Consider the following 27080-nt stretch of genomic DNA (forward strand, 5'->3'; position numbering starts at 1 on the left):
TTACAATTTCAAAATTTGTTTAGTTTAAAGTTCAGTGTACTTTGTGACGTTGATGTAATAGTTAACAACAATTCATAACGAATTATTATCTGCCTCAATCAATATCTGCTAAATTGCAGAGAAGATCGGATAGGTAGAAGATATTCATATAAACATATACATCAAAGCCGAAAGAGATCTGGATGTTTCAATTTTACAATAAATTAGTAATTTAAGTTTGTTTATTATTTTACATTACCAGTTGAAGAAATGCGGGGAAAACCACTTTCAATTACAACTGTGAAGAGATGGTCGGAAAACTGAGACGAAGTGACTAATACTCCTAAGAGAAATAGACTTCCAGTCTAGGCTAAAGCACACAAACAAAACTGGACGAAAAAAGAAAAAATGCCCTATGGACGGCTAACTCCAAATTTCAGATTTTTATTTCTAAGAGGCATGTTTCTAACAAAAGTCAAGTGGGCTTCAGAGGCATGCACTATGCAGACTGTTAAGCATGGTGGTGCTAACGTGATGGATCTCTCACCTATGGAGAAAACAAGTGAAGAGTCGATAGCCACCGAGTTCAGTACAATTGTGAGAATACTTACAATGTGAATCGAAAACTTACTAGAATACTACTAAATTTATTTAACTAATTTTACCCAAATATTTATGTAGTATTTGATTAAGATTTAAGTCATACAAATCGTAGGTGATTGGTTTAATTGTATTTTTATAATTATGTTATAGTTTTCAAACTTTTTAACTGCATATGTAAGACTATGTACATGGGCTTTAGTCGTGTCAATATCTTTGATTATTGAATACTGCCCTTTATATATTTTTTTATATATAAATTCTAAAGTTTCCTTTTACCAACTATCGATTTATCTAGACTGGACCTACAGTTTAACGTGGGCTCCGAATCACAGTCCTCAGCTTTAAAGCCTACCGACTGGCGAGTGACCAACTTTAGAAATCATCCCAGAAGACATCCGGTCTTACCCAGCCTGGTTACTAGCGTGACTGGGATCATTTTCCTTATTGGATTTTACACTCTTGCCTAGAAAAATCACAAATTTTAAACAAACAAATTTACGACCTAGCAGGATTGGAACCCGCGGCTATCGCAACAGTAGGAGGACAATCCTATCGCCTTTACCACTGCGCCACCAAGCCGGCCCTTTATATATTTATATTTTGTATTAATGAGTGTAGTGTCAACAATTCGAGAAATATTGCATTTAGCTAATGAATCCGATAAATTTATTTTATTAATTTATTTTTAAATTTAGCTAGCTATTGATAATTTATTGAATAAAATAATAAATATTATAAATACTTCGAAGTCCAAAAAGAAAGATCCTGGATCTGAAAATATACTATTTTGTTGAAATTTCATCTTGTGATTCTATGTTCGGAAAGGATGAACGTGTAGATATATTTTTATCAGTTTTACAGTCATATGTATGTTTTTCCACAAGCTTAAACCTTTCCACAAGCGCCATTTTGTCATGTGACCGTTTCTTTGCATTTGGACATGATAACAGACCACTTAAATACTCTAGAACCTATTCATATAAAATATATAATTCATATCACAGACAAATTCAAAGATATTGGCAGTTTTGTGGCCAAGTTCACTGTTTACTAAGTATACTGACGTTATATGATACCACTCTTTTAATAGATAATAAATCTCTGTTCAAATACATTTTTTTCCTAAGTGCCATTATTTTTTGAAGAAAAATGTTCAAGTTCTATATATGTTCAAGAAATAGAGTTAGACATACATTTGTAAATATATTAGAATATTATAGAACGGTGCCAAAATTCTGACAACTTCAATTGCTCTGATCGTAAATCTCCTGTTTGACTAAAAGTTAACATTTTATATATTTTTTTGTGTACTACAGTGAAAAAAATTGACGCGAAGTATTTATTTCTAAATAATACTTTATTAACTAAATGTCCCAATTAAAAGAATAAAAATATCAATATTTTTACAAAATAATCATAACAACATGTAACATTTATCAACAATGTTTTATTATTATTTATTAGTAATATCATTTAACCTTATAACTTCTTTAGTATAGTAAATAACATTTACAGACCAACAAAAATGCAGATGGAGAATATTAATTGGTGTTTCTCCTTAATAAGAAATCGGAATCATCAATCTTTATCCTGTTATGATATCTTCGACGAGCTGATATTTCTCATATATATATATATATATATATATATATATATATATATATATATATATATGTATATATATATATATATATATCGTCTCGTTGAGTATTTTTTATGACATATGTATCATAGAGTGAAATAGAATAATTATTAAATTGCTTTACAATTTATGGCTTTAAAGATATGTGAGGTAAACAGAAAATTTCACGTAATAACATAGAATTCAGTTGGTTGATAACAGGTAGAAATCAGAATAATGAAGAACTTGAACAAAAACAAAACCACACGAACTTGTTTTGTGTATAAGTGTATTCTTAACTTTAACTTAATTAGTTTAGTTTTATTTTAATTTGGGAAATACATACTGATGTACTAATCCCATACTAACCTTGCTTGTTTATTGCAAGTACAGCAGAAGTATAGTAATAAATTAATATTATAAATTAAGACTGTACGAAACATATCTAATGTAAGATGTAATTAATGTTATTAATTAATATTCTAAATGTATTTCAATTGATAAGTGGAATTTCAAGCGAAATCAAAATAATTCTGTTTCATCAGGATTATTGAAGGAACTGCCATGAAAGCCTCAACCAAAACCATCAAGCTTCCATCATATTTGATAGTGAAGCATGTTCCGAGATGCTTTAATATGACACAAATAATTGACCGAGTAAAAAAAATCGGTCTTACGGGCTGCTACCTGTGGCATCCAATTAGTTGAGAAACAACTATGAAAACTGATAAATATACCCGATCTTCATTTTGGATTTCAAAATCACCACTCAACAAACAACCAAATGCATCTAGTAACAGTTATTGAAAAGGCGTTTGAAGAAAACAAATAGTGTATACTAGAGAGTACTGCTATTATAACGGTGCTAAAGCAACGGTCTTCTATTAATAACAAGTAGTTATCGGTACATAACCAACAGAGAGCTACGCGATGACTGAAATAAAATGGATCCACGAAGTTATCCCAGACTTGTTCGTCTTCAACTTCGATTGAAGGCATCGTCGAAGCAATAAGAACTGCTGTGGTTGAAAACGCGGGCTATCAAAGCAAATGAGACAAAATCTACCCATGTTACATTCACCCTTTGTAGAACATATCCTTCAGTATAATTGAATAATCATGAACTTCCGCAAGTAGACAACGTTAAATATCTGGGAATGCATTCGATCGAGGTTTGACATGAAAAAACCATATAATGACAAAACGCAAACAGCTTGTGGTTAAACTAAACCAAATGTACTGCCTGATAGGGCGTAAATTTAAATTATCATTAGATAACAAGGTTTTGCTGTATAAGTCAATACTTTTCCCATGGACCTATGGTATTGAACTGTAGGGTACTACTAGCAAATCTAACATAGATATCCTCCAGAAGTTCCAGAATAAAGTGTTTCGAGTCATCGTCAATGCCCCATATTATGTGCCCAACAAACTGATTTCCATAGAACCCATAACGAGTGTGATTCGGAGTCTTAGTGCGAAGTACACGGAAAGACTATTAGTGTATCCCAAGGCACTCGCCAAACAGTTAAATGTGCGCAATGACAGTGTACTGCGTAGGCCCAAACGCAAACTACCCTACGAACTGATTAATAGACAAATAGAGTGAGATTTAATAATCTCTAGAATAAGCTAGAATAGTTTTTAAAATAAGATTTAGATTATAAGTTGTACAGTAGATCACTTACTGAAGTGATTTTCTACATGACAGGATAGTTATATTATATAACTGAAATCATATAATAATACTTGTTGCTCACGGGCAGATTGTTGACGTTCTTGGAGATTAATAAAAAAATGTTCGGTGCATTATCATGTTGAGAAAATTGTACTTGACAGCAATATATTAATCATAACCATAGTAAGAACTTCATCGTTGAGGAATTCCAAATATTCTTTCATAGTAAATTCGGGTAGTGATATGAATGAGAGGGCCAGCTGAATACCACGACATTGTTGCCCAAATCATAATGGAACCCCCTATGCTTGATCGTAACAAACAGGCAATTCGGATTGTAAGCTTCCCTTATGTTTATTTATACATAAACCGGACCGTTTGTAGGAAGTCATCTAAATGTGTCCAGATTTTGCCATCATTACATTACTTCTTTTCCAGTTTAGTGTTGGCTTCTGTTAGAATGGGTTTCGAAACCGCAGACTTTCCATGAATGTTATGTGAAGGTCCCCCTGTACTTTTTTGTCAAAACATTAATCCTCAAGTAAATTTTGAATTCTTTTTGAATTTTGAATTTTGTTGTAGCAATAAAACTACTGTACAGGGCGCAGAAAATTGATGCGAACCAAACTACACAAACCTGTATAATAACAGGTCAATTGAAAAGTCCCCGGCCTACCATAGTAAAATAAATTTTTTGGCAAAATTAGTTTTTTTATTCAACATAATTCCCTTTGAGGGTTATACACTGATTATAGTGAACCTTCAACTTTTCGATACTATTTTTGTAGTAGAATTTGTCCTTTGCTTCAAAATAGGGCACAGTTTCGTCGATCACCTATTCATTCGACGAAAATTTCTTCCCAGCGAGCATTCTTTTGAGATCTAAGAACAGTAAATAGTCGCTGGGGCCCATATCTGGAGAATACGGTAGATGAGAAAGCAATTCAAAGCCCAATTCATGGATTTTTGCCATCGTGCATTTTCTTGGTGAAACAGCACTTTCTTTTTCTTCAAATGCGGCCGTTTTTTGGCGAGTTGGAACTTTAAACAGTGTCCCAACAATGCTATGCCGACTCTTGCGTTTTCCCACGGTTTGGAGCGAGTTCATCGTGTGCAGTCCACTCGGATGACTGTCGATTGGACTTTGGAGTGAAATGGAGCCATGAGTCATCCAGTGTCACATATCGACTCAAAAACTCGGGTTTATTACGCTTGATCGTCTTTAGAAACTGCTCCAAATCATCAACTCGTCGTTGTTTTTGGTCAAGGCACCCACTTTGCACAGAGCTTTCTCATACACAAATATTCGTAAATGATATGTACACGTTCAGTTGATATCTCTAGAGATTTCATTCAATTTCAATTTACGGTCACTCAAAATCATTTTGTGGATTTTTTAAATGTTTACGTCGGTAACAACTTCTTTCGGGCGTCTACTGCGTTCACCGTCTTCGGTGTTCAAAATATAAAAGATATAGAATAAATTCAGGTACGACAAAAGCAATAATAAATTAATTTATAAATTAAGATTGTATTAGGCATAATTAATAAAAGATGTAATCAAAATGTATTTTTAAAATGTTATTTCTGAGCCACCATTTATTTATATTAGGAATTTGGTAAATTTCGGGTACTGCAACAAAAACATTGTCAATGATCGGGCGATTTATAATGATTAGTGACCGCGGCGCGGCATCATCGACCCATCAGCATAAATTTCGAATTAATTCTTGCGCTCTCCGCGACAAATAAAGGATTCGCCTGCCCCGCCATTATTTGCATATAACTCCGGATAAATGTCATCGACGGCTCGACGACGACATCACCCCGGGACCACGAAGACGACGACCGCCGTTCGGTTTTCTCTCTCGCATTCGGAAAAGCGCACACCGTCTGATTTATATATAATGTATCCGTCAGCAACAACATCAATATCCGTCCCCTTAATGAAGACATCAATCGCGAACGCCACCGGCACGCCACTGTCTCCCCCCACCACGACGCCTCTTAAATTCTCTCCGTGGTCCTTCTTTGAGCCTGATTGTAGTCCGTTGCGAGCCTTAGTGCGACACGCAATCAGTGCCGTACGTCGTCCGAAACTCACGACGAAACCGAGAGACAGTGACGTCCGGTCGTATTTGTTTATTTTCGCGTTCGGTTCTTCCCCCCCTGGTGACTCCGACGGTTCGATCGGAATTTTTTTTTGAGTGTTTTGCCCGGAGAGATAATCGACTTTTTGTGATTTGGGTTTCTTAATAATGGAATATCTTGATGTAAGTAACACTGGCGACCCCCCGATGTTACCTAATATCAGCCCGTGATAATAATTGTTATTATACCACACATGGCTGTTTATTTTTCCAGATAGCAATGTTTATATCAACATGTCATTAATTTTAATATGACGACAATTTGATTTGCCCAATAGGAATTTGTTAATTTTGCGTGCTAAGAATTTCGGAATTTTATAGGCTATAATACATGATGGCTAATTATGCAAGCATCATGAAGACTGTCGCAAACTAAATCTAAATATTATCTTGACTTAAAAATAAAAAACAGAAACACTGAAACTAAGTCAAGTATTTATATATAAGTAAAATATTATATTTTAACTCTTTGTCATTCCACAATCTGCCCTATAGGCAATAAGTATTTCTTATGTCTATATTATATTTACATGGCATGCAGAAAATCACTTCATTAAGCGATCTCCTGTATAAAATATTATCTTAATTAATTAGTCTTATTCTAAAGTTTATATATATCCAGTAATCAGATCAGGTGGTGTTAAACGTTTTAGTCTACGCACTTCACTATCACGTCGCATATTTAGCTGATTAGCGAGTAAATCGGGATGCACTCTTTTCGAAGTACTTCACACAAACACGTTGAATTACACTCGTTATAGGTTCTAGAGGAATATTGCGTTGTATCACTTTATTTGAAATATAGTACGGAGCATCAACACTTTATTTGGAACCGTTAAATGATGGATATATTAGATTTGCTAGTGGTACCCTATAGTTGGATTCCATATGACCAAATAGGCTTGAGTATAGACTGATAACTTGGATTTGCGCCCGATGAGCCAATACATTATATCAAAATATTTAAAATAAAAAAAAATCGAAAATATATAAAGCGTTTTACTGTATACACGTTATATCAACATGTCCTTATTTAAATGTGACAACAATAAAACTTTAAATTTTTTTTATGGCTAGTTTACAACAAAACTGGTTATTTGAAACTATCTTACGTGTTACCATAAATATTAGCTGAACCTTATCTACACAAACTTGCAATCACATTGAATGCAACATGTGGAGATTCTGTAGATCTTGTTTTGGAAATAATGATCTTGTTCAGAGTTACATCTGTGCAATAGAGTTATACGTCATGGACAAAGTTGTAGATTAATATTAAACTTCTACGACATTTAATTAGAATGATTTTATTTAATACCCATATAATAGCAAAAAATTGGAATCCAAAATACAGAACTGGCCAAACAACATATAAATTTATCAGTCCCATAGATCATATTTTTAAAATACCATAAAAATTTTAACTAAGATACAACTAGTATGCCAATAATTCATGTGTTGGGTCGATATTACAAAAATTTAGAATAATTATACAAATTTGAAATATTAATTGTAATATGTAATAATAAATATTGAAAGAACGAGGCTAAAATTAATATCATATCATTTAGAGTTAAGGATTGATATGAGACTTCTAGCATGCTTTTATATATATCATACGTTATCAATGATATCAGAACATATAAACTAATTAAAATTGTGTTTAAATTAAACCGGCTATATTACTACGAATTTGTTGAAAAGAAGTTATTATATTAATATCTATTTAAACAATATATAACTATATCACCCTCGGTATATCACTGTTTTTAAATACCATTTCAACCCAATGATGACTATACAACAAGTAGAAGTATAACAACTCATGTGCTTTCACCAAATGCGCTCATGGCTAACATTCAAAAATTTTGAAAGATGATAATAAAATAGTTAAGTACCAAAATTACTTAACATATTAAGTAACTTATTGTAGGATATCCACTTAATTAATAATTAGTGTTTACATTTATTACATTTATTTATTTTATATTACATTCATATTAACAATGCAGCTAAAGTGTCCTAGTATGATTTTATGTAATATATTATCAGTGATATAATCGGCTATGTTACAACAAAATAGATGAAACTAAGAAGTTAGTTATTGCATTGATTCATTTGATGAGTATATATATATTGATTTAAAAAGTATATAACTACACCACTCTCGATATATCACTGTTTTAAAACTCGTGTTCAACAAAATGCTTCATGGCGAAAATTCAAAAATTCGGAAAGATAATAATAAAATAGTTAAGTGCCGAACAAAATTGTTTTATTAAAATAATATTGTTTAGTGATTATAAAAATAACATAACTAATATAAAAACGAATTTCCCTATGACACGAATTCTTGATAAAGCTTATTGACTAATTTAAACAGTTTATTTTTACTGAACCTTCAACAAATTTCTTATCTAATACTTAATTTATCACTATAACTAATAAGATATAACCGAGAAAATTTCTAGACCTTACACTGTACAAAACAGATTACATTATATATCCTTAGTACAATCTTAATTTATAAAATTAATTTATTATTATTCAGCTATACTTTCATCAATATGTAAGCAGGGCTAGTATAGAATACAAATTTCAGTATGTATTTCCCAAATTAAATTTAAATTAGGTCACTTAAGCTAAAGTTAACATTAAACACTTATGCACCACGCTCATGTGATGGTTTATTTCAATCTTCTGGGTGTTGTCCAGTACTGTATCGCTTCTACGTTGCTATTATCTACTAACGTTATTTAATGTTTTAAGGTGTTTAAATCTTGCTTACTTAGCGATAGGCATTGTATGTATATATAATGACTATCGAATATAATGGTATATTACACATTTTTCTCTATGAAATATTACGAAACAGAGGTTATTATAATTTTAGTGAAATAACATTGTTTACGTCTATGCTAAAACAAGACAATGTTATCAACAATAATATTTATAAAGTATTTTTATTAAGAAGAATTTTTCATGACAGTTTAGTTTTTAATATTCTCATTACATCCCATTGTCATTGTTATATCTATGAAATCTTGAGATATAAGTTTCATTTGAAGTTATTTTTTAAAGAGATTCATATAACTTATACAGGTTTTATTAGTTCTCATTATTTATTAGTTTTAAAATTGTAATTGTTTAATATATGTAAATACTATAATATTGAAGGCTATTGTAAATCACTGTCCTATTACCAACGATTAATAATCTCCAGCTTTATAGATATGGCTTAGTACTATCTTGAACTTTCACAATGATAACTTTATTCTTTTTTTTAAATTTATTTTAGATTTACTGTGGAGACCTTTTGTTTTAGGAAGATATTATTTAGAATTCTTAGAATAAAATCTTAATTAATAGAAAAATTACTGACTATAACATAATACGAATTCTTATTTATCAGTGTTATCGATAATAATATTCTCATTACATCCCATTGTTATTGTTATATCTATGAAATCTTGAGATATAAGTTTCATTTGAAGTTATTTTTTAAAGAGGTTCATATAACTGATACAGGTTTTATTAGTTCTCATTATTTATTAGTTTTAAAATTGTAATTGTTTAATATATGTAAATACTATAATATTGAAGGCTATTGTAGTATAATCACTGTCCTGTCACCAACCATTAATAATCTCCAGCTTTATAGATATGGCTTAGTAGTATCTTGAACTTTCACAATGATAACTTTATTCTTTTTTTTAAATTTATTTTAGATTTACTGTGGAGACCTTTTGTTTTAGGAACATATTATTTAGAAATCTAAGAATTAAATCTTAGTTAATAGAAAAATCACTGACTTTATAACATAATACGAATTCTTATTTATCAGTGTTATCGATAATAATATTCTCATTACATCCCATTGTTATTGTTATATCTATGAAATCTTGAGATATAAGTATCATTTGAAGTTATTTTTTAAAGAGGTTCATATAAGTGATACAGGTTTTATTAGTTCTCATTATTTATTAGTTTTAAAAATGTAATTGTTTAATATATGTAAATACTATAATATTGAAGGTTATTGTAGTATAATCACTGTCCTGTCACCAACGATTAATAATCTCCAGCTTTATAGATATGGCTTAGTAGTATCTTGAACTTTCACAATGATAACTTTATTCTTTTTTTTTTAATTTATTTTAGATTTACTGTGGAGACCTTTTGTTTTAGGAAGATATTATTTAGAAATCTAAGAATAAAATCTGAATTAATAGAAAAATTACTGACTTTATAACATAATACGAATTCTTATTACCTTATTCATCTTTATTTTCCTTGTGGGATTTTGCACTTTTGCCTAAGGAGAATCACAAATGTTAAATAATCACAAACATGAATTTAGGACCATGCCCCAGCAAAAGTATTCGAACGCGCGACTATAGCAGAAACTTAAGAGCAGAACATCCGTCCTATTGCCTTTACCACTGTGCCAACCAAACCGCCTAAAAAACATCTATTGATATGAATCGATACGATATATATTAATCAAAGTATTTGCTCTCTTTTCCTACAACTTTTTTCAATATTTCTGGCAAAGAACTAGTTTGGTTTGTCGGCCATCCAATAATCTATCCATTTTCGCATTTCTTCCAATTAAAGTGAAAAAAAACTATGATCATATTATTTTAGTATTTTGAAACCGCATCCCAGCCAAGCCGAGAGACCTTCAAAACAGCATTAAACATCTTTATATTGTTGTATTGATCTGGACAAGTGATAATCAGAAGCATATAAATGCCTGAAGCAGTTGATAAATCAACTACAACTAGAAATGCATCAACCTGAAATACGTTTCGAGCATTTACATCAAAGTCAATTGACCATTGGAGAAATAGGTCATCGAATTCAGAACCGACAGTTGGAGTATTATAGAGTAGCATCACCGTATATTTCTAAAAGCATTTGTGCGCGTTTGTCAGCCTATATATACACTGAATAATTTACTATGACTAAATGTAGAACTGTAATTTTATATAGAGAAACGTCAAAGCCATTGTATTAAATAGTTAGGCAAGGTTTTTAACAGTTGTGTACATTAATACTTTGCATTTTTAGAAATTAACATTACTGATTCGAATCTTCGAAGTGAATTTTCAATGTCTGATGCCCCCCCTTTTATTTTTTGATGATCTTTCCATTCAAGTGTATAGCAGTTCGTAGTAATCCGCACTTAGTGGCTACAAATAGAACTCTGATGCTTTTGTTTTTGCTCCGGTTTAAGCAAATGTGATAGCCACTTAACGTACTCAAAATTTAGTGAAACATTGTAAAACCACTAGATTCTAATATGTTCAAATTCATTTTATGATCTTTCAAAACTTTTGTTTGTTGTAACAAAAGCAATTTAGAACTATCTTACTATCAGAAATGATATGTGTGATCATAATGATAACAACACAACAAACAACAAACTAAGCACTATTTTCACATTTTTATAGATTTAATTAACCATATATCACTAAATAATGTAGGAATAACTATTACGTTTATAGTATACCATATTTCCACTTGTTGTCTCTACATTAAATCGTTGCATATAGCCAACGAAAGAATAATAAACATACGAAGTTACTCACCATTGTGTTTTCAAGAAAGAAACCGGCGAGAAGAATATTAATCACGGCTTACTACTAATAGTACCACGGATTAGTATTCGAAACGGGTACTGCCGATGTGTGGTATCTGTAAATAGTTGAAAAATGTAATCGTTTCAAACGCGGAATAACAGTCCGTTATCGTGCGAGGCCGTATTCATCAACAGGCTCGTTTTTGACTGTTTCAGATTTTCCGGATAAGATAGCGATCATGCCGGAGAAACAAGACGGTCCTGGGGGTGGTTTGACTACGGGTCCGCCGCTGATGGCCTTTCCCGGTGCTCCTTTCGGCGCGTTCCCCCCCGGGCCTCCGGGACCTCCACCACCGGATCGTTTCACGTGGCCTCATCAGCCACCACAAGCTTTTCATCCTCCTCCAAGGTAAGTGAGAGATGATCCATCAATTATCTTTTGTTTTTCTTCATATTATTAGCGTTTTTAACGTTATATATATATATATATATATATATATATAGGTATATAGTACGGGTCTATAATTAACATATATGATCAGAACTATGTTTTATTTTTTCAAACTCGTTACGTTTTTGAGATATATGACGAAAATAAATTTCCAGGCCCATATTTTAATAGCAGCATTCCGTACATGTGATGAAAATTCGATTTCCCAAGAAATGTTCTTTTCAAGATTTTTGCTAACTTAAAGCGCAATTTGTTTTTTATCAACGGCAATGTATAAGTTGTACTGTTGTTGTTGTGATCATAAAAAGCGTTGTTTTTAAGACGCACAGTATGGCTGATAATTTGATCTCGGTATATCCCTTTCGCGTTTTTATTTGGGTCAAGAAAATTTATCATGAAAAAATAACGTGACTTAACTTTTGCTAATCTATCATAAATATTAATTTAAAGTAAATTATGCTGTGATTGCTCAAAGAAAGCTGCGCATTCATTTATGTACGCCATTATTATTGAGACTAATTTAAGAAGATGTACTTGTCAATCATTGTTTTTAAAGAATTTGAATATGTCTAGACATCTAGATATTTCCGCCAAAGAAATTATACCCAACAATTCTGATTTATATGTAAAATTCTAATAGTAATGATCCTATATAAAATTGTCTAATGTAAAAAGTCCCTAGTAAAACGTATATAAATAAAATAAATAGAAAACATTGCATCTGAACCTTCTGCAGAATTTTTTCGCGAAGGAGAAATACAATTCCAGGAAAGAAGCTCTATTACATTAATTACATATAATTACTGTACAATAATGAGAATGTTTCGTTTTCAGAAAAGAAAAAGAAGAGAAAGTCAGTTTTTTTCTGGAATTGAAGAATTTCTCCTTTGGAGCACCACACATCAAATGTTTACATGTTTACACACATATTATAGTTATACTGTAAAATATTACCCAATTTTGGAATACTGAGACGAAAATAAAGTTAAATCAAAATGCCATGCAAATATGCAATCTAATCGACAAATTGCGTTGACATAACAGTTTAGTCACATCTTCTTACTATTATGAGAATATGGAAAATGGAAAACCGAGCTATAACTAACATTGAAAGAAGCCTACAAACCATAAAATATGGAATACTCGTACCAACCCACAAAGAAGAAATTACGATAAACAAACCAAAACTGAACAGCAAATCCCCTTTTACTATTTCGACAAGATATTGCGGAATTTTTAGCTTCGGAATCTTATCCCGGAGCTAGGGTTATCGAAGGAGAAGACAAAACCTCTGGGATAAAAGATTACATTTTCAAAAAACTGATACATTATTCCTTTCAGGTTCGATGACCTAACACATTTCTTTAGATTGAGCGTGTTGTTTAAATATAAATAGTAATAGGTATTCTAATTTATACATTTGAAAAAAATCAATTTTTTTTACCATATTACGGCTGTTCTTTTCTTACCATGTAATGTTACCAATAGTACCAATAATGTAACATGTAATCTAATACTGATAATATTTTCATGTTGTTCATTTTTGTTTATCTAAAATTAGTCAAGTAAAGAGAAAACTATAACTATATTAAGTAACGATAAAATAAATAATTGTCTCAATCTTTGACACCGTTTAAAGCGATAATATAATAGTATTAACGCAGTGCATTCGAATAATGCAACGATTATGAACAGCCATTATTGAAACAGAAAATATGTCTTTCATGAATAGATAATTAAAAGGTTATCACGTTATTCTATGCATATCCTTTTAAGAGACTTAAAGGCATTCTAATGAAGAAGTCGCTTAATGCGTAGCATACCGAGTAAATAGATAAGGCATCTTTCATGTAAATATTGTTGTTGGTGTTATTGTCGGACGAATCTCGCATTTCTATATAGGTTGAGAAAGTAATTTAGATTAGGAATTACCTGATTTTAGTAGAGTATATTAAGATTAATGTAATTTTATATTGTTAATGCCTGTTATTCGTTGTTAATGTTCGAGATGTTTTTTTAATGATTATGAATTAAAACTGTATTGAAATTATTGTTCAGTGAAAACTGTACCCTTTTCCCACCTTCCAAGTAGTTTATGAATTGTTCCATAAAAAATCTGGTTTTTCGAAGCTTTCTTTTATGTGCTGACATGTATTTTGATGAGCGATATTTTTCTTGAATTTTTTTTTTGGTATTTTTTTATCTAAATTAACCGTTATCAACGCCTTCGTTTTTCATTCCTCAAGTCTTCATTATCATTCTGATCATTTTTCATTTTAAAAATGCGTTTGTTGACAAATAAAATAGTACAATACATATTAATAAGTCTATTTTCCATTACTTTCTACAACTTTTTTCTCTTTCTGGTATCATGTTTGACTCAATCCATTTAGCGGTTCTTTAGAGTTCTGAAACAATTCCCATGGCTTTTATACATCTGGAAAGAGTCGCTTCATCATCTGCTAAATTGCCTACATAGTAGATCACAGTCACGTAACCAATAATTAGTCCTTTATTGTCAAGCAATGAGAACTTACGCATTCATCCAATATAAGAGCTAGAAATATCAATTATAATTTTACATCCTTAAAAACTCACATCGATGAAGTTGAAATGAAATGAGTCCACATGATCTAGCTTATTCTAATTTCATTTTGTAAATATATGCGTTAGCCGTAAAAGGTTTAACTTTGTTCCTTGTAATTCTATATCATAAACAAACTATCTAAAAATCATAGTATATCATTAGGATCTTTTATTTATGTAGATGTGAATGTTCGTTTAAGAATTTCACAGTGTTAATGTATAAGAGAATTTATTGATCTCTTGAAGACCAACTTCTGTTTAAACAAATGTTAAACCGTATAAAATTCAGCCATAGAATTCTGCAATTAAAAATTCATATAAATTTTAAATATTTTATGTAGTGTTATGTTTTACATAAAATATTAGGGATGGTTTAATACCCAAAGTGGCAAAGTTTTAGTTATAAATATTAGGGGAAAAGTTACATCATCGAGTATAAGTTAATGTAGGCTTTAAAATGTAGATATGCATTTTAATAATTTCATAATAATTAAAAAAGAAATTGAAAATGAAATAGCCTCGATTTACTTCTGATGAAGGTGCCCCTCTTTTATTCATCCTTTAAATGGCTGATTTCCCACATCACAAACATTCCTACACAGCATTTTATGCAGATGATATAGCTTTCTTTACCACCGGCTACAGTGCTGACGCCATCCGCGACATACTTTGAGTCCCACTAAACCAGGCAATTGCGTCGTACATATTCTAGAGCAAGAAGGAGCTCCGCCCTTATAGCCTCCAAATCGATAAATTCCCTGCCCCCTAGCTCCAGAAAGTATCATACCTGGGTCTCCAGTTCGACCGCAGGTTCCAATGATCAGCCCAAATACACCACGTTATCTACAAAGTCATTGGCGTGTTCAGTCTACTTTTCCCACCCCTCTGCAGAAAAATGCCTGAAAAAACAATGTTACTCAATGCCTCATGGTTTATGAGAAATGTCAACACTCACCTCCAATCAGGCATCCCGTTCGTGAAGAGTTTCACCAACATGCTCAGTAGGCACCTTAGAACATGACAACATCTTGATAAAATCCCTACACATCCACAAATCTCGATAAATAACCAACTACGACAATCCCAGCCGTAAACCATGGTCTCTGTCGCCTGCAAAATATTTCACTATCCCGAATCCGAAGCGACATCGGCAAAATACTATTTGGTTCTAGCTGGTCAATCTGGAATAAGAAAAAAACGTCTAAATCTAAATGTATTGATTCGCTTTACTATCAAATTTTTCTCTCTATAATAACTAGAGACCTGCGTCGAAGATTTCCGAGGTAAATATCAGCAAATAATTGAAATAAATAAATAATACCATTTATAACAGAACAATTAAAAACACCAAATACAACAGAATAAACTGTCGATGTCGTTGATTAATGAACCATAACAGTCAGACGGAACAGTGAATGAAATAAATAATAAGCCTGAACTGTGTTTATATAACCGAACAGATTCCCGTTTATTTTCGAGTCCCAGCGACGGAACAGGACAAGTAAACATGGTTGATGTTCCTGTTTCGTTTAAACTCAAAGGAGAAATCATCGAAATAGATCGGATAGTTGATATTAATGAAATAATGGAGCTTTTGTAATGCCTGTCAAAAAGAAATATGTTTGTAATAAATATCAGTATGGAGGTAAATAATTCATTTTGAATCATTCATAATAGACATTATATTTTATACTTTTGCTCCAGAGATGTTGACCTAAAGTCACAAAAATACCGTTTATGAAAAATGTATTTCAAAGCAAAATATTGTCAAACATTTTAAAATATAATATTATATAAGGAATCCATCAATATTGTTTCCCAATTTGTATATTACTACTATGGAATATAAAACAGATTCTAGTATAGTAACAGGATCACTATAATTTTAATATACTTTTGTATACATTTTATCTAAATCATTTTTTCAAATCTTGAGTCATCTGCAAAACTGTTTTCAATGCCTCAGAGATTGTTTCTGTTGATTTTCTAATATCTATGTTTTGGAGTACGACTTCTGTGTTTATAGGGGTATATCATAGTTTCTCTAGGCTTTGTTAAAACAAAAGATGAGTTTCTTCCATAGACACCTCTATTTTAAAGTAAACGTTGGACTTCTAAGTTCAGGATAATAATCGATTAATAATTAGTTTGATCATGTTTTCACTTCAAAAAGACATATATTGAGAATGATCGGTACATAATATATTAATCAAAATATAATTTTCCCCATCTCTATGACATTATTCTGAAATCATATGCCAGCCAAGCTATATTGCCTTTATCTGAAGAGGAGGTAATAAGTCCAAATATTGTCATACAAGAGGATATTTCTGGTCTTTTCGTAACCATATGTCCTTCAATTTATTCAACTATTAAAACCACGAAAGACCGGCTTCTAACAGAAGATTTAACATAATTATGCTCTTCTTTGTTCATATCGTCTTTTAATGCATCCCATAAGATTGGTTTGTTATTATCTACACTAAATTTAGATTTACTGTTTTACCTGCATTAAATTTTCAGTGCACTTCCCTGTTTTTTAGCATTTTTTGTCTTATGTTCATTAGGTATTAAAAAGTACTCTATATGTAATAAACCAAAATCTATTATTATACATATTAAAAATATATTACATTGTTATTAGTCGTTACCGACTAACCTTCAATTTCTCTTTACAATAAGTTATATCCAGAAGGACCTATTGGACATATCTTAGTCTTTGGTGTAATAATTCGTAGGTATTACTCGTATTTATTTCTATTAAATACACTTCACTATACTGTACTACACAAGATCAAATAGTTTTATTCTTTTGAGTATGTGTCCTGTTCGGGTGACATCCAAGAGCTGTATTACTTCGATATTGACATGACATCACAATTTAATACCCAGTCGGCATCTGAAGATCCCGATGTAAGTAATTAGTTCTCTAGTAACTTGATGCCTACAATAGTTCTCAGGACTTTCTTCCTAGATAACTTTTATTGTAATTATATTACTTTTCGTGGACCATCCCCATAAATGAATTCGTTTGTCCATATAGGTTTGAATACTTGCTTATATAATACTCATTATAGCACTGCATTATACTACTTATACAAAATAGTATCACCATATATCACCAATTTTACGGTTTTTATAATTATGATTATTATAATAATCAATACAATGATTTTATTTAATTTTTAGTTTTAACTTAAGTAAGGACCCAGGGAGTAAAGTTTTTCAAAGTTTTACTTTCAAAACAATCAACGAATTATCTACTCACATAAAATTTAGACTCTTTTGTATCTTCTCTCCACTGAAACGTTTTACAGTGGCGAAAATATCAGTCGGTGCTGCGTCAGGCGCAGATGGCGGTTTTTGAATGCCGTTTATTGAGATTTTGGGTTAGAAATTCGTCCATATTCGTACGTTTTCTTTCCTTGCTTAAGTTTAGCAATGTTATCTTTAGTATATGTTGTTAATGGCGGAATAGACCGTTGCAAATCTTCCACCACATTTTGACCTATTTTGAATGTACTCTACCAGCCATTTGACATGTTTTTGATAAAATTGATTCACCGTAAGGCTTCTACCACATTTTTACCAACTCTGTACACAAAATTTCATTTTCAGTGTAAAATTTAACCCACACAAAAAATGCAAAACTGATTTGAGATGAACGGACAAAATCTAATATTCTAAATAGTAGTGTCTCCTCAAGCTTACTTTTTAAATTGTCAGATAGAAACAAAAAATAGACGGTCAATTTACTTAATTGTGATGTTTCAATGTCAGTAATCGTTTCAATCCTCTTTAAAAAACTCATAACATCATGATGAATAGATTGTTTTGCGATTATTTCAATAACATACCATTCCCCACGATCTGCGTGATTGATAGAAGCGTAACAATAAGTAGAGTTATCAAGGCCTTGGCAAATTTCTGTCTGTTTCGCCTCACATACATGTTTAGTAAGAAGTGGCGTGACAACAATTCGAAATGATCCTCTCCATAAGAGGCGACGGCAATAAGCGCGCGATGGTTGGCTTCTTCCTTGGAACCCTGGTAATTTTTATTTGATAATCGCATCAAAATTGCTTCATTAGCCGCTTTTAAGGAAGATGAAGTGCTAATTGGTTTGAGACGTGCTCGTCAAACATGCATAATAAACTTTTTTGTTGGCGGAGTTCGGTCTTGACCTCGACGATATATCACTCGAGCCTCTCGGCCGATTCGTACGGTAGATATGTTAAGCGATTTCACTCGAAACGCGTACTTTGAATCTATTTTTTCTTTCGTCTCGCGTTACGTAGTTTATGGATCGCCGAGGTAATTCTTCTAAGAATAAGTCGTAAAACAACGTAATTTAATAGTTGCTGAGCGAGATATGTTTTAAACATTTTCAAACGACATACTTCTGAAACAAGCGCACTATTTCAGTGTTAAGCCTATATTGATTGTTATTTAAATTAATTTTTATTAATTACATCTTACATTAGATATGTTTAGTAAAATATTATTAAACTACTTATGCTAAAGTTAACAGTAACACTTATACACTATACACTTTCTGGTGGTTTGGTTCGCTTCTTCTGTTTTTCTGCGTGTTGTCCAGCAGTACCGATTAAGTAAGCGCGTTTCATGCTCTCATTTGATTTCTAGGTTATCGTGCAGCGCTTCGTTGGTTACTCAGCGATAAGCATAGTTAATTAATCGAAGTACTTTGTTTTGGCAGTTGGTAAGAAGACAAATACATAAGATCACACGGTTTAGTTCTCTTGGGCCTGCGTCCTAGTTCGATATTATCCAGGAGTTGCGATACTTTAGTACTAAAATAGAAGAGGAACCTTTCTTCATCTCTTGTTGCGAATTTCTTAATTTTAACAGACAGTTGAAATCTGAAAATCTGTGTGTTACTAACTGTTCCTATAGTACCTGGTTTCATCCACGATACTTCTTATGATTTTATTCTTAAATACTTGTATTATGTTTGTATGACTTCTCACAGAACTTGGCTGATCATCCCCATGGCTGACTTCCATAAATCCATACAGCTTTTAGTTTTTGGTTTTACAGCAGCAACTAATTATGTACGGATAATTTGGAGTTACTTCGCGCCCTATTTTACTATTAACTGTATGCTGATTTTTCCTCAGATCAATTATTAAATTTTTTTATTGGTACTTTGTTAAATGTGTTTTCATGTCAGTAAAATTCATAACTGTGATATGCCATAGCCCAATTTAATATAAGCCTTTTTTGAACAATTCTCGTACAGTCTGATATCGAATATATATTTCAAAATATAGGGAAAATGTAAAATATAGAAATTAAAACATCATATTTTTTTATTATACCACAACTTTTACTTACAATTATTATTTGTTCTTAAAACTCTAATATTATGTGCTTATTCTATTATTTTTCCTTTTTCTTCCTTTGTAAGTTATCCTGGATAAATTTTTCTCCGGTGTGATACAATTTGTTGTTCTCTGTAATCAATAGGAATCACCCATCATGATGTCATTGCTGGTATCGTTTATGTTCTCTTATATCGTGATTAAATCGTTCCCCTTATTCTTCACTATAAATAATAGAAATAATCCAGATATTTGTGCAAGAAATGGACTCTATAACTTATCAGACAATCGAGCTACTATCTACATTAGATATATTTAGTAGAATCTTAACTTAAAAATCCATTTATTACTTTATTATGTTGTACTTGTTGTATCTACCATATGAGCTATAATATGTTTCCTTTAAGTGATATCCAAGCTTCCTTTTTTCTTTATACTCATCTTTGCTTCGAAGTTCGAATTTAAGCCCCAATGAAAATCTTCTATTTTAGTTTAGCTTCTACGAGATGACCATTTTACATAAATATTTAAAATAATCGCCATCTTTAGGAAAACCTTTTACACATTTTAAATTTGCTTTTGAAATTGATGGTTATTCATAGTCATCATTTCATCAAATTTCATCCAAAATTCGCGATGTTCCAAAATAGTTGCAGTAATGTATTGTTTTACGAAATGTAATCTAGAAGACAGTCAAGAAGTAGCTCTTTTCGCATCCCATAAAAATTGATGTGTGTTTTACCCAATAGATGGGACTCAACACTTAGTTAAATCGGTTCAGTATTTGTTAGTATTAATAAATATTGTGCTTTTTCTAATATTTTCTAATATATTAATATATATAATATATATAATAATATATATTATGAATGGAGGGTTTAACTATCCTGCAGACAAAATTTGTTCACAGACATGAATAATTTTCAGATAACTTTTTTCCTTTTTGTTTTTTTTACAATATGGTAATGTTAATGATAGTGATTTTCATAATTCATTAGCTGACGCAATTATTTGTATTTTGTGTTTTAGCCTGTCATTTAGCCATTTAGCCTGATTTTGTTTTTTTTTTAATATTAGTAATATTAATTAACTCAACAACAATACAACAAAAATTATGAGATGAAACAATAAAAATACAAAAAGATTTAGATATTTTTACATTTTTAAAATATAATACAAAATACAGAGGGTACAACTCTGTTGTAGAATCTGTATTTTTTATTATATTGGGAGTAAACAAATTTACAGTACCATTTTATACTGTTTGTGTTATTCTATGTTACTTGAAACAGGCCACACAAATATTTATTTTTACTCATAAAATATGTATCTAATTATACGAATAACTGATTTAAAAATATTTTGTTATAGAACTCCTATAGGTACATCAATTTCACCCTGAAGTGCTATTATCTTTGTTATTTCAATTCGAACCCTTTTGTTCCCAAAAATCCAGTTGTAATAAGTGTTTCGTACAATTTTAAACTCATTTATTAAATTAAAATGTTAGCTTTTGTCTGATTTATGAACATTGTAACTCATTATACTACATTTTCTACCCATTATACCAACTATATATATATATATATATATATATATATATATATATATATATATATATGGTCTCAATAAGATTTGTTTAATAAAAATTAATTATTTATAACAATAATATAGCAAAAATTCTCTAACTGAATGTACTATAACACATTAAAATTACATGAACATGATTAACGTTATGTATGTGTTGACATTTATATTGGAAATAAAAACAACAAAATACTGAAAACGGAAGTAGCCACAATCACGTACGCCACTGGTGAATTAGCCTAAGCCATCCAGATTGTAGTCGATGGGTACGACCGGCGATATTTCTGAACATACGCAAAAATAGAGAAGTAATTCGATATGGTGCAGTTTTTCTCACACATCCGTTGGTACAATGGAAAGCAGTTAACATTCATTGGACTCATACAGAGCAAGGCGCTTTATAGGTTTAACAACCTCGTAGCAGGAATTTTTAGTACTCCTGCTGGTGTGCTACAACTCTGTTTACTTCTTCAGTCACAGTCCAGATATAGTGGGAAGAAACAATAAAAATGTACGGGTGGCGTTTATTTATGGTTTATGACTAGTGAATAGCTTTCGGACATTTTTATTTCTGTATAGGCATGTAGCTTATTAAAGTCGTATATTTAAACAAATCTTTAAAACGCTTTTTTATAGTTAGTTGACATAATAAAATATGATATATTATTGTGATATATTCATTTACATTTTTTTGAAAACTGATATTGAGAAAGCATTTAGCAAGGAATTAAATCTGCTTTATAAGCTGGATGTTTAGTTTTGCAGGTTCACCCTGGTTTTGATTAAAGACCAAATCTAAAGGTGTTCAACTAGCTATCTTTAAATGTCCTTTGAAAATAAAACATAACAGTAATAACAATTATTTAACTATCGATTAAATAATTTTTCCTCGAAAATATAGTAAATAATATAATGGCGAGCTTGAAAATAGGATTACAAGTCAATGGCAAACAGTGGAATTACAAGCTAAAAAAGTTTAAAAGTGTACTTTATTACTTTTATTTACATTAGTTTCATATTTACAAGTACTTTATTTCTTATCTGGTATATCTATAAATAAGACTAAACTCCAAACGTTTCCGCCTATCAAATGTTTATGAATTATATATAACATTATTCGAGAACTATATCTTGGTGGAAGCATTCACCTCGTTCTTCTCGCGTCCTCATGTTTATCAATCACATTTATCTAAATAAGTATGCAACATATGTAATTCTAGAGACATTCTGCAATCTCATAGTTAAAAGTTTCCTAACTGTTATTTGCTAGCTTTCAGTAATTTTCAACTTTGTTATTCATTAAAAATCTAGATAATATGATCTAATGCTTTATCAAAACTTTTCAAAGCTTTTCATTGAGCACTAGTAAGTGATTTTGGCGAATTATTCACCAGCAGAAAGTTCTTATAATTTCTGGACAATTTTGGAATTTTTTTTTTAAATGCTAAAGCTTCAGATCTGTCATGTAGCTTTTATACAAATGTTTTTAACCTACATTATATACAGAATAAAGTTCAAGCCTAGAAAAATCCATGATCGTTAAACATAGTTTCGAGCGTTCGCTCTACTATCTCACAAATAGGGATAACAAGGATATGTTGTATATCACCCTATCATCTTAAAATATCTAGTAAACTTCCAATGAAACTATGCTCCATTGTTTCCTTTCAGAATTACAGAATAAGTAACTGGAAAAGATGGAAACTTATTTCTGTTATGTATTAAAACTGCTTTCAAGCTCACTCACCAACTGGAAACGCAGGGCATTCAAAGCAAAACAAAAATTAACATCTCTAGTAACGCAAGTAATTCTAAATTTGGTTTTTGCGGTTCATATAAATCCTTCCTTTCTTTAAACTCCTTTATGAATGCGTCCTCTTCAATAGTTTTATTTGAACTCTAAAATAAGCTTGCATGAAACAATTTTTTAGACGTGATACTGAACCGAAGAGCAGGCGAGGTTAGGATAACCACAAGTTTCTTTTAGCGGTTTCTTGTAGCTGTGTACACCAAATTTCATTATCCTATCTCAGTCTATATCAATTTGAAATAAATAAAAAAGATTTGAAAATTATATTTATAACACAGTAACATATCTTTTTACTAAAAATGTCTTATCTTCTAAACTTCTTTTACTACCACCGCAAACAACCAAACAACCAGGCACAGTCCAGGGTTCGTCTAGCTTCCAATGTAGCTTTAATAAATATACCACATATATAGCAAAATACATCACCATCATATTTACAGTTTTTAGAAGGCATCTTAACCTTTAAGAATTGTCTACGAAACAGTTAATTGTTTATTGATTAAGTGACAGTTACGACCACTTAATATTTTTGCTGTTATTTGGAAAATGCCAGAACTATTTAATACTTTTTTGTACATAGCAAATATGAATGAGCATTATTATCATAATTACCATAAAACAAACTTTTTAAGCGCTATGGGTATTATTTTCCTTATTTTGGTGTACAACAGAAATATTTTTTTTTGAAGAATTATATTTTTATATAATTTCTTACCTTAATTCATACCAAAGACAGAAGATGCGAAACAAATCGATCAAACACATTTTCTTAACAAGTATGATGATTTAAAGTCTTATCGCGAGGGAACTTTTCTCGGCCCGACGGAGGAAAAGATCTATAATTTCGACGGGAAACGTCCCCCATAACAAAAATAATTCATCCTCGAACGAGCTGCTAAGCACCGATGCTCCGAATGAAAAGCCACCAGTATGTTTAAGCAGATATTAAACGTTTAACTAAATGTTGTAAAAGACTGTTCTCCCGACTGTGCTACATCCTCAACTATGCAAGATAGTATGGTGTAATTGCTAGCCGGGAAAATAATTGCTATTATTTGCCGGCGTTGGAAGTTAAATTGCACGCTACTGAAGGCAAATACTAAGTGCTGAAACATTAATGCGTATCGTATATCTTTGAGATATTACTCATTTTACTGCCGCTAATTTGTATCCAACTTGTTCTAATATAATAAACTATCGGGTAAAACATATCAATTGTAGATCATCGGTCTTTAAAACTCATGATCATCAATAGTTCTTTATTAATTAATAATATATTATTATATTAGTTATATAAATATTTTTTAATTAATTACAACTTCATTTATAAATTATTTTATTACTTCTCTTCTGTTGTACGAGTTCAAAATTAAACTGCTTAAGCAAGGCCATCGTGCAGTTCTTTATTGATTACGTAGCGATAAGCATTGATAATAATTACTCTAAATACTTTTTTTGGCAGCGTTGGATTACTAGTTAGTTCTCTGTTTCAGTGAAAGCACATATCATCACCCCAAGGTCCTTAATTTTAGCTTAAGTTGATAGTATCTTCCGATTAACCAAATATCAGTTGCCCGATTTTTAGTCTAATCTACTCTGTTTTTGTCTCCATGATATATGTTAACAATAGTTTGACAATTTTTACAAAAATGGACGAATAAAATGTATTCATTATATATAATTATGGTTATTTACTACTGTTACCTTTTCAATAATATATTCATCGTCTTCTCTATAGATATTCGTTGTTTGGAACTATAGATGACCAGATTAATTATCCGCTATAGGATAATAATTGATATGTTCAAATATCCTTACACTTTGATTATTGTTTGATAGATAGCTGTTGATTTGAACTTGTATTTGAGATGCTGTGTTGAGGTAATTTTCCGAATTTATATCCCCGTTTGGGTTCTTAGAAGAATCTAGGGTATTAGGAGGACGTTTTGGCAAAATCCCATCCATTATTTTTAGGTCTTGGTTTTTCTCTGTCTAACATACTTTCGGTTACACGAGCTGAAGTTGTATCTTGTTAGTGCTGGTTTCCAAGATGCTGGTAAACGTTAGGTATAATCTCTTGTGTTGAAGCTCTTAGCATGTTTTTTTTGAATTCCATCCGTATATATGTTTTGCATTATATTGGTTTTTGCTTCTTTGCTGTCAAAATTAACCTTATGTACAGGGATTTGGTCATGTTGTACCAGAAATGATGGTTTCTGATTTCCATCTACTACCTGCTAAAATCACCTGCTATTTCATGTTTTGTGTACAAATTCAGTCCCTTCATTTTTACATGAATTGAATATGCTTTCGTCGATCAGGGTTTTTTCTCTTTTCTTCAGTATTTCGCTGTTACTACTTTTGTCCCATATTATATTAGATCCTCATTTTACCCTTCTCTATTCCGTCTTTGTTTCCCAAACTCTCTTAACAGGTCTCATCTTTTCCATACGCTGTAGGACACACCACCAACTAAATTATCTCCTTCCCTAAATATTTTTCTAAATGTACTATCTTAGGATATTTTCTTATTTCAGCATCCCTGTCACTCTTGTCGCCCACCTGAGCTACTCCATTTCCGGTGCTTAGATTTTGTTTTTACTTTTTTTTATACTACCCATTTCTGTATATATCGTCAATGTTTGGTTTAATTTTTTTTATATTAATCATTGCCAAATTCCGTTACTTCTAATTTCTATTCCCAGATATTTGAATGAATTTACTTATATTTTCCTTTTCGATCTGATATTTCTTTGTTATTTTTTCCATAAAATGTATGAACAACTTTGACCTTAGACTTCCTAGGTGTTTGAGATGTTTCCTTATTATCTGTGATTATAGCATTTGTGTTTCCTTGTTTGTTTCAATATGATTTATAATATTTATCTGTTTGGCTGCTAAAGGTACAATTTTTTGTTTGCGAAATGATGATTTTTCGTTTACTTATATTGTGTTGAAATGTAGTCTCGCCATAAAATAAACACCGAGAAGTGTTTACCGAGAAGAAAGCACTGCAATTGCAACCTCCTTGAATATCCAGCAAATCGTTTAACACTATTCTTCATTCATCATTCATCAACTTCAATGTATCAGATACCGTCAAAAAATATCACTTTTCTCTATTTGCCAGGCAGTTATTCATCGACATTTGGATACTTTTAAAAGTTGTTGAGCAGAATTACCAATCTAGTATGTGGGGTGGGTGTAGTATCATTTGCTATTTATGTTCTAAGTATTTTAACAGGTTGACCAAAATTATTTTATGAGGTTGTCATACTGTTTCTTTTTAGAATTAGAGGATTTTAAATTGATATAAAGCGTATATAATTGGTCACTGCAATTTAAATATAAGCAATATTTAGATTTAAATCAACAAAACATGCATCTTATTTAACTATGTTAATAATATTTTGGCTTATATTTCCAGTACCATACAGTACAGTTATTGTTCTTGAATCCACTATTACTCGAGAAAAAAGGATCGGAAATGACCAAATACAGAAAATGACCCTGCCTTAACAAAAGACCTTTCGGTCTATACGCAGAACTGGGATAATGGCGGCCGGAATCCTTTTCAGTTTCGGCCAAGTTTTACTTCGCTAAGTCCAAAACGAACTGAAAAAGATTTAGAGCTACGTACTGAACCGACACAATGGGAATCATGCGTCTATCGAAATCCATGGGAT

The 27080-nt window shown here is 31.3% G+C and overlaps 1 protein-coding gene across 4 annotated transcripts in view; it reads left to right on the top strand.

The window, feature by feature from the left end:
• The first annotated feature begins 5920 nt into the window (after positions 1 to 5920).
• The window catches only part of ci (transcriptional activator cubitus interruptus), a 185975-nt gene continuing 164815 nt past the window's right edge, over positions 5921 to 27080 (top strand). For 2 of the 4 annotated variants that reach the window (XM_076407173.1, XM_076407174.1), the window contains exons 1-2: positions 5921 to 6154; positions 11832 to 12024. In XM_076407173.1, the coding sequence (XP_076263288.1) occupies positions 11855 to 12024 (170 nt within the window). In that variant the 5' untranslated portion in view covers positions 5921 to 6154; positions 11832 to 11854. The remainder of the gene's footprint in view (positions 6155 to 11831; positions 12025 to 27080) is intronic. The other 2 variants (XM_076407171.1, XM_076407172.1) reach the window with 1 other exon arrangement.

The sequence above is a fragment of the Rhynchophorus ferrugineus genome, unplaced genomic scaffold (genome assembly GCF_030347505.1).
Source record: "Rhynchophorus ferrugineus isolate W39M unplaced genomic scaffold, kcgeb_rfMv2 rfM6, whole genome shotgun sequence".
NCBI lineage: Eukaryota > Metazoa > Arthropoda > Insecta > Coleoptera > Curculionidae > Rhynchophorus > Rhynchophorus ferrugineus.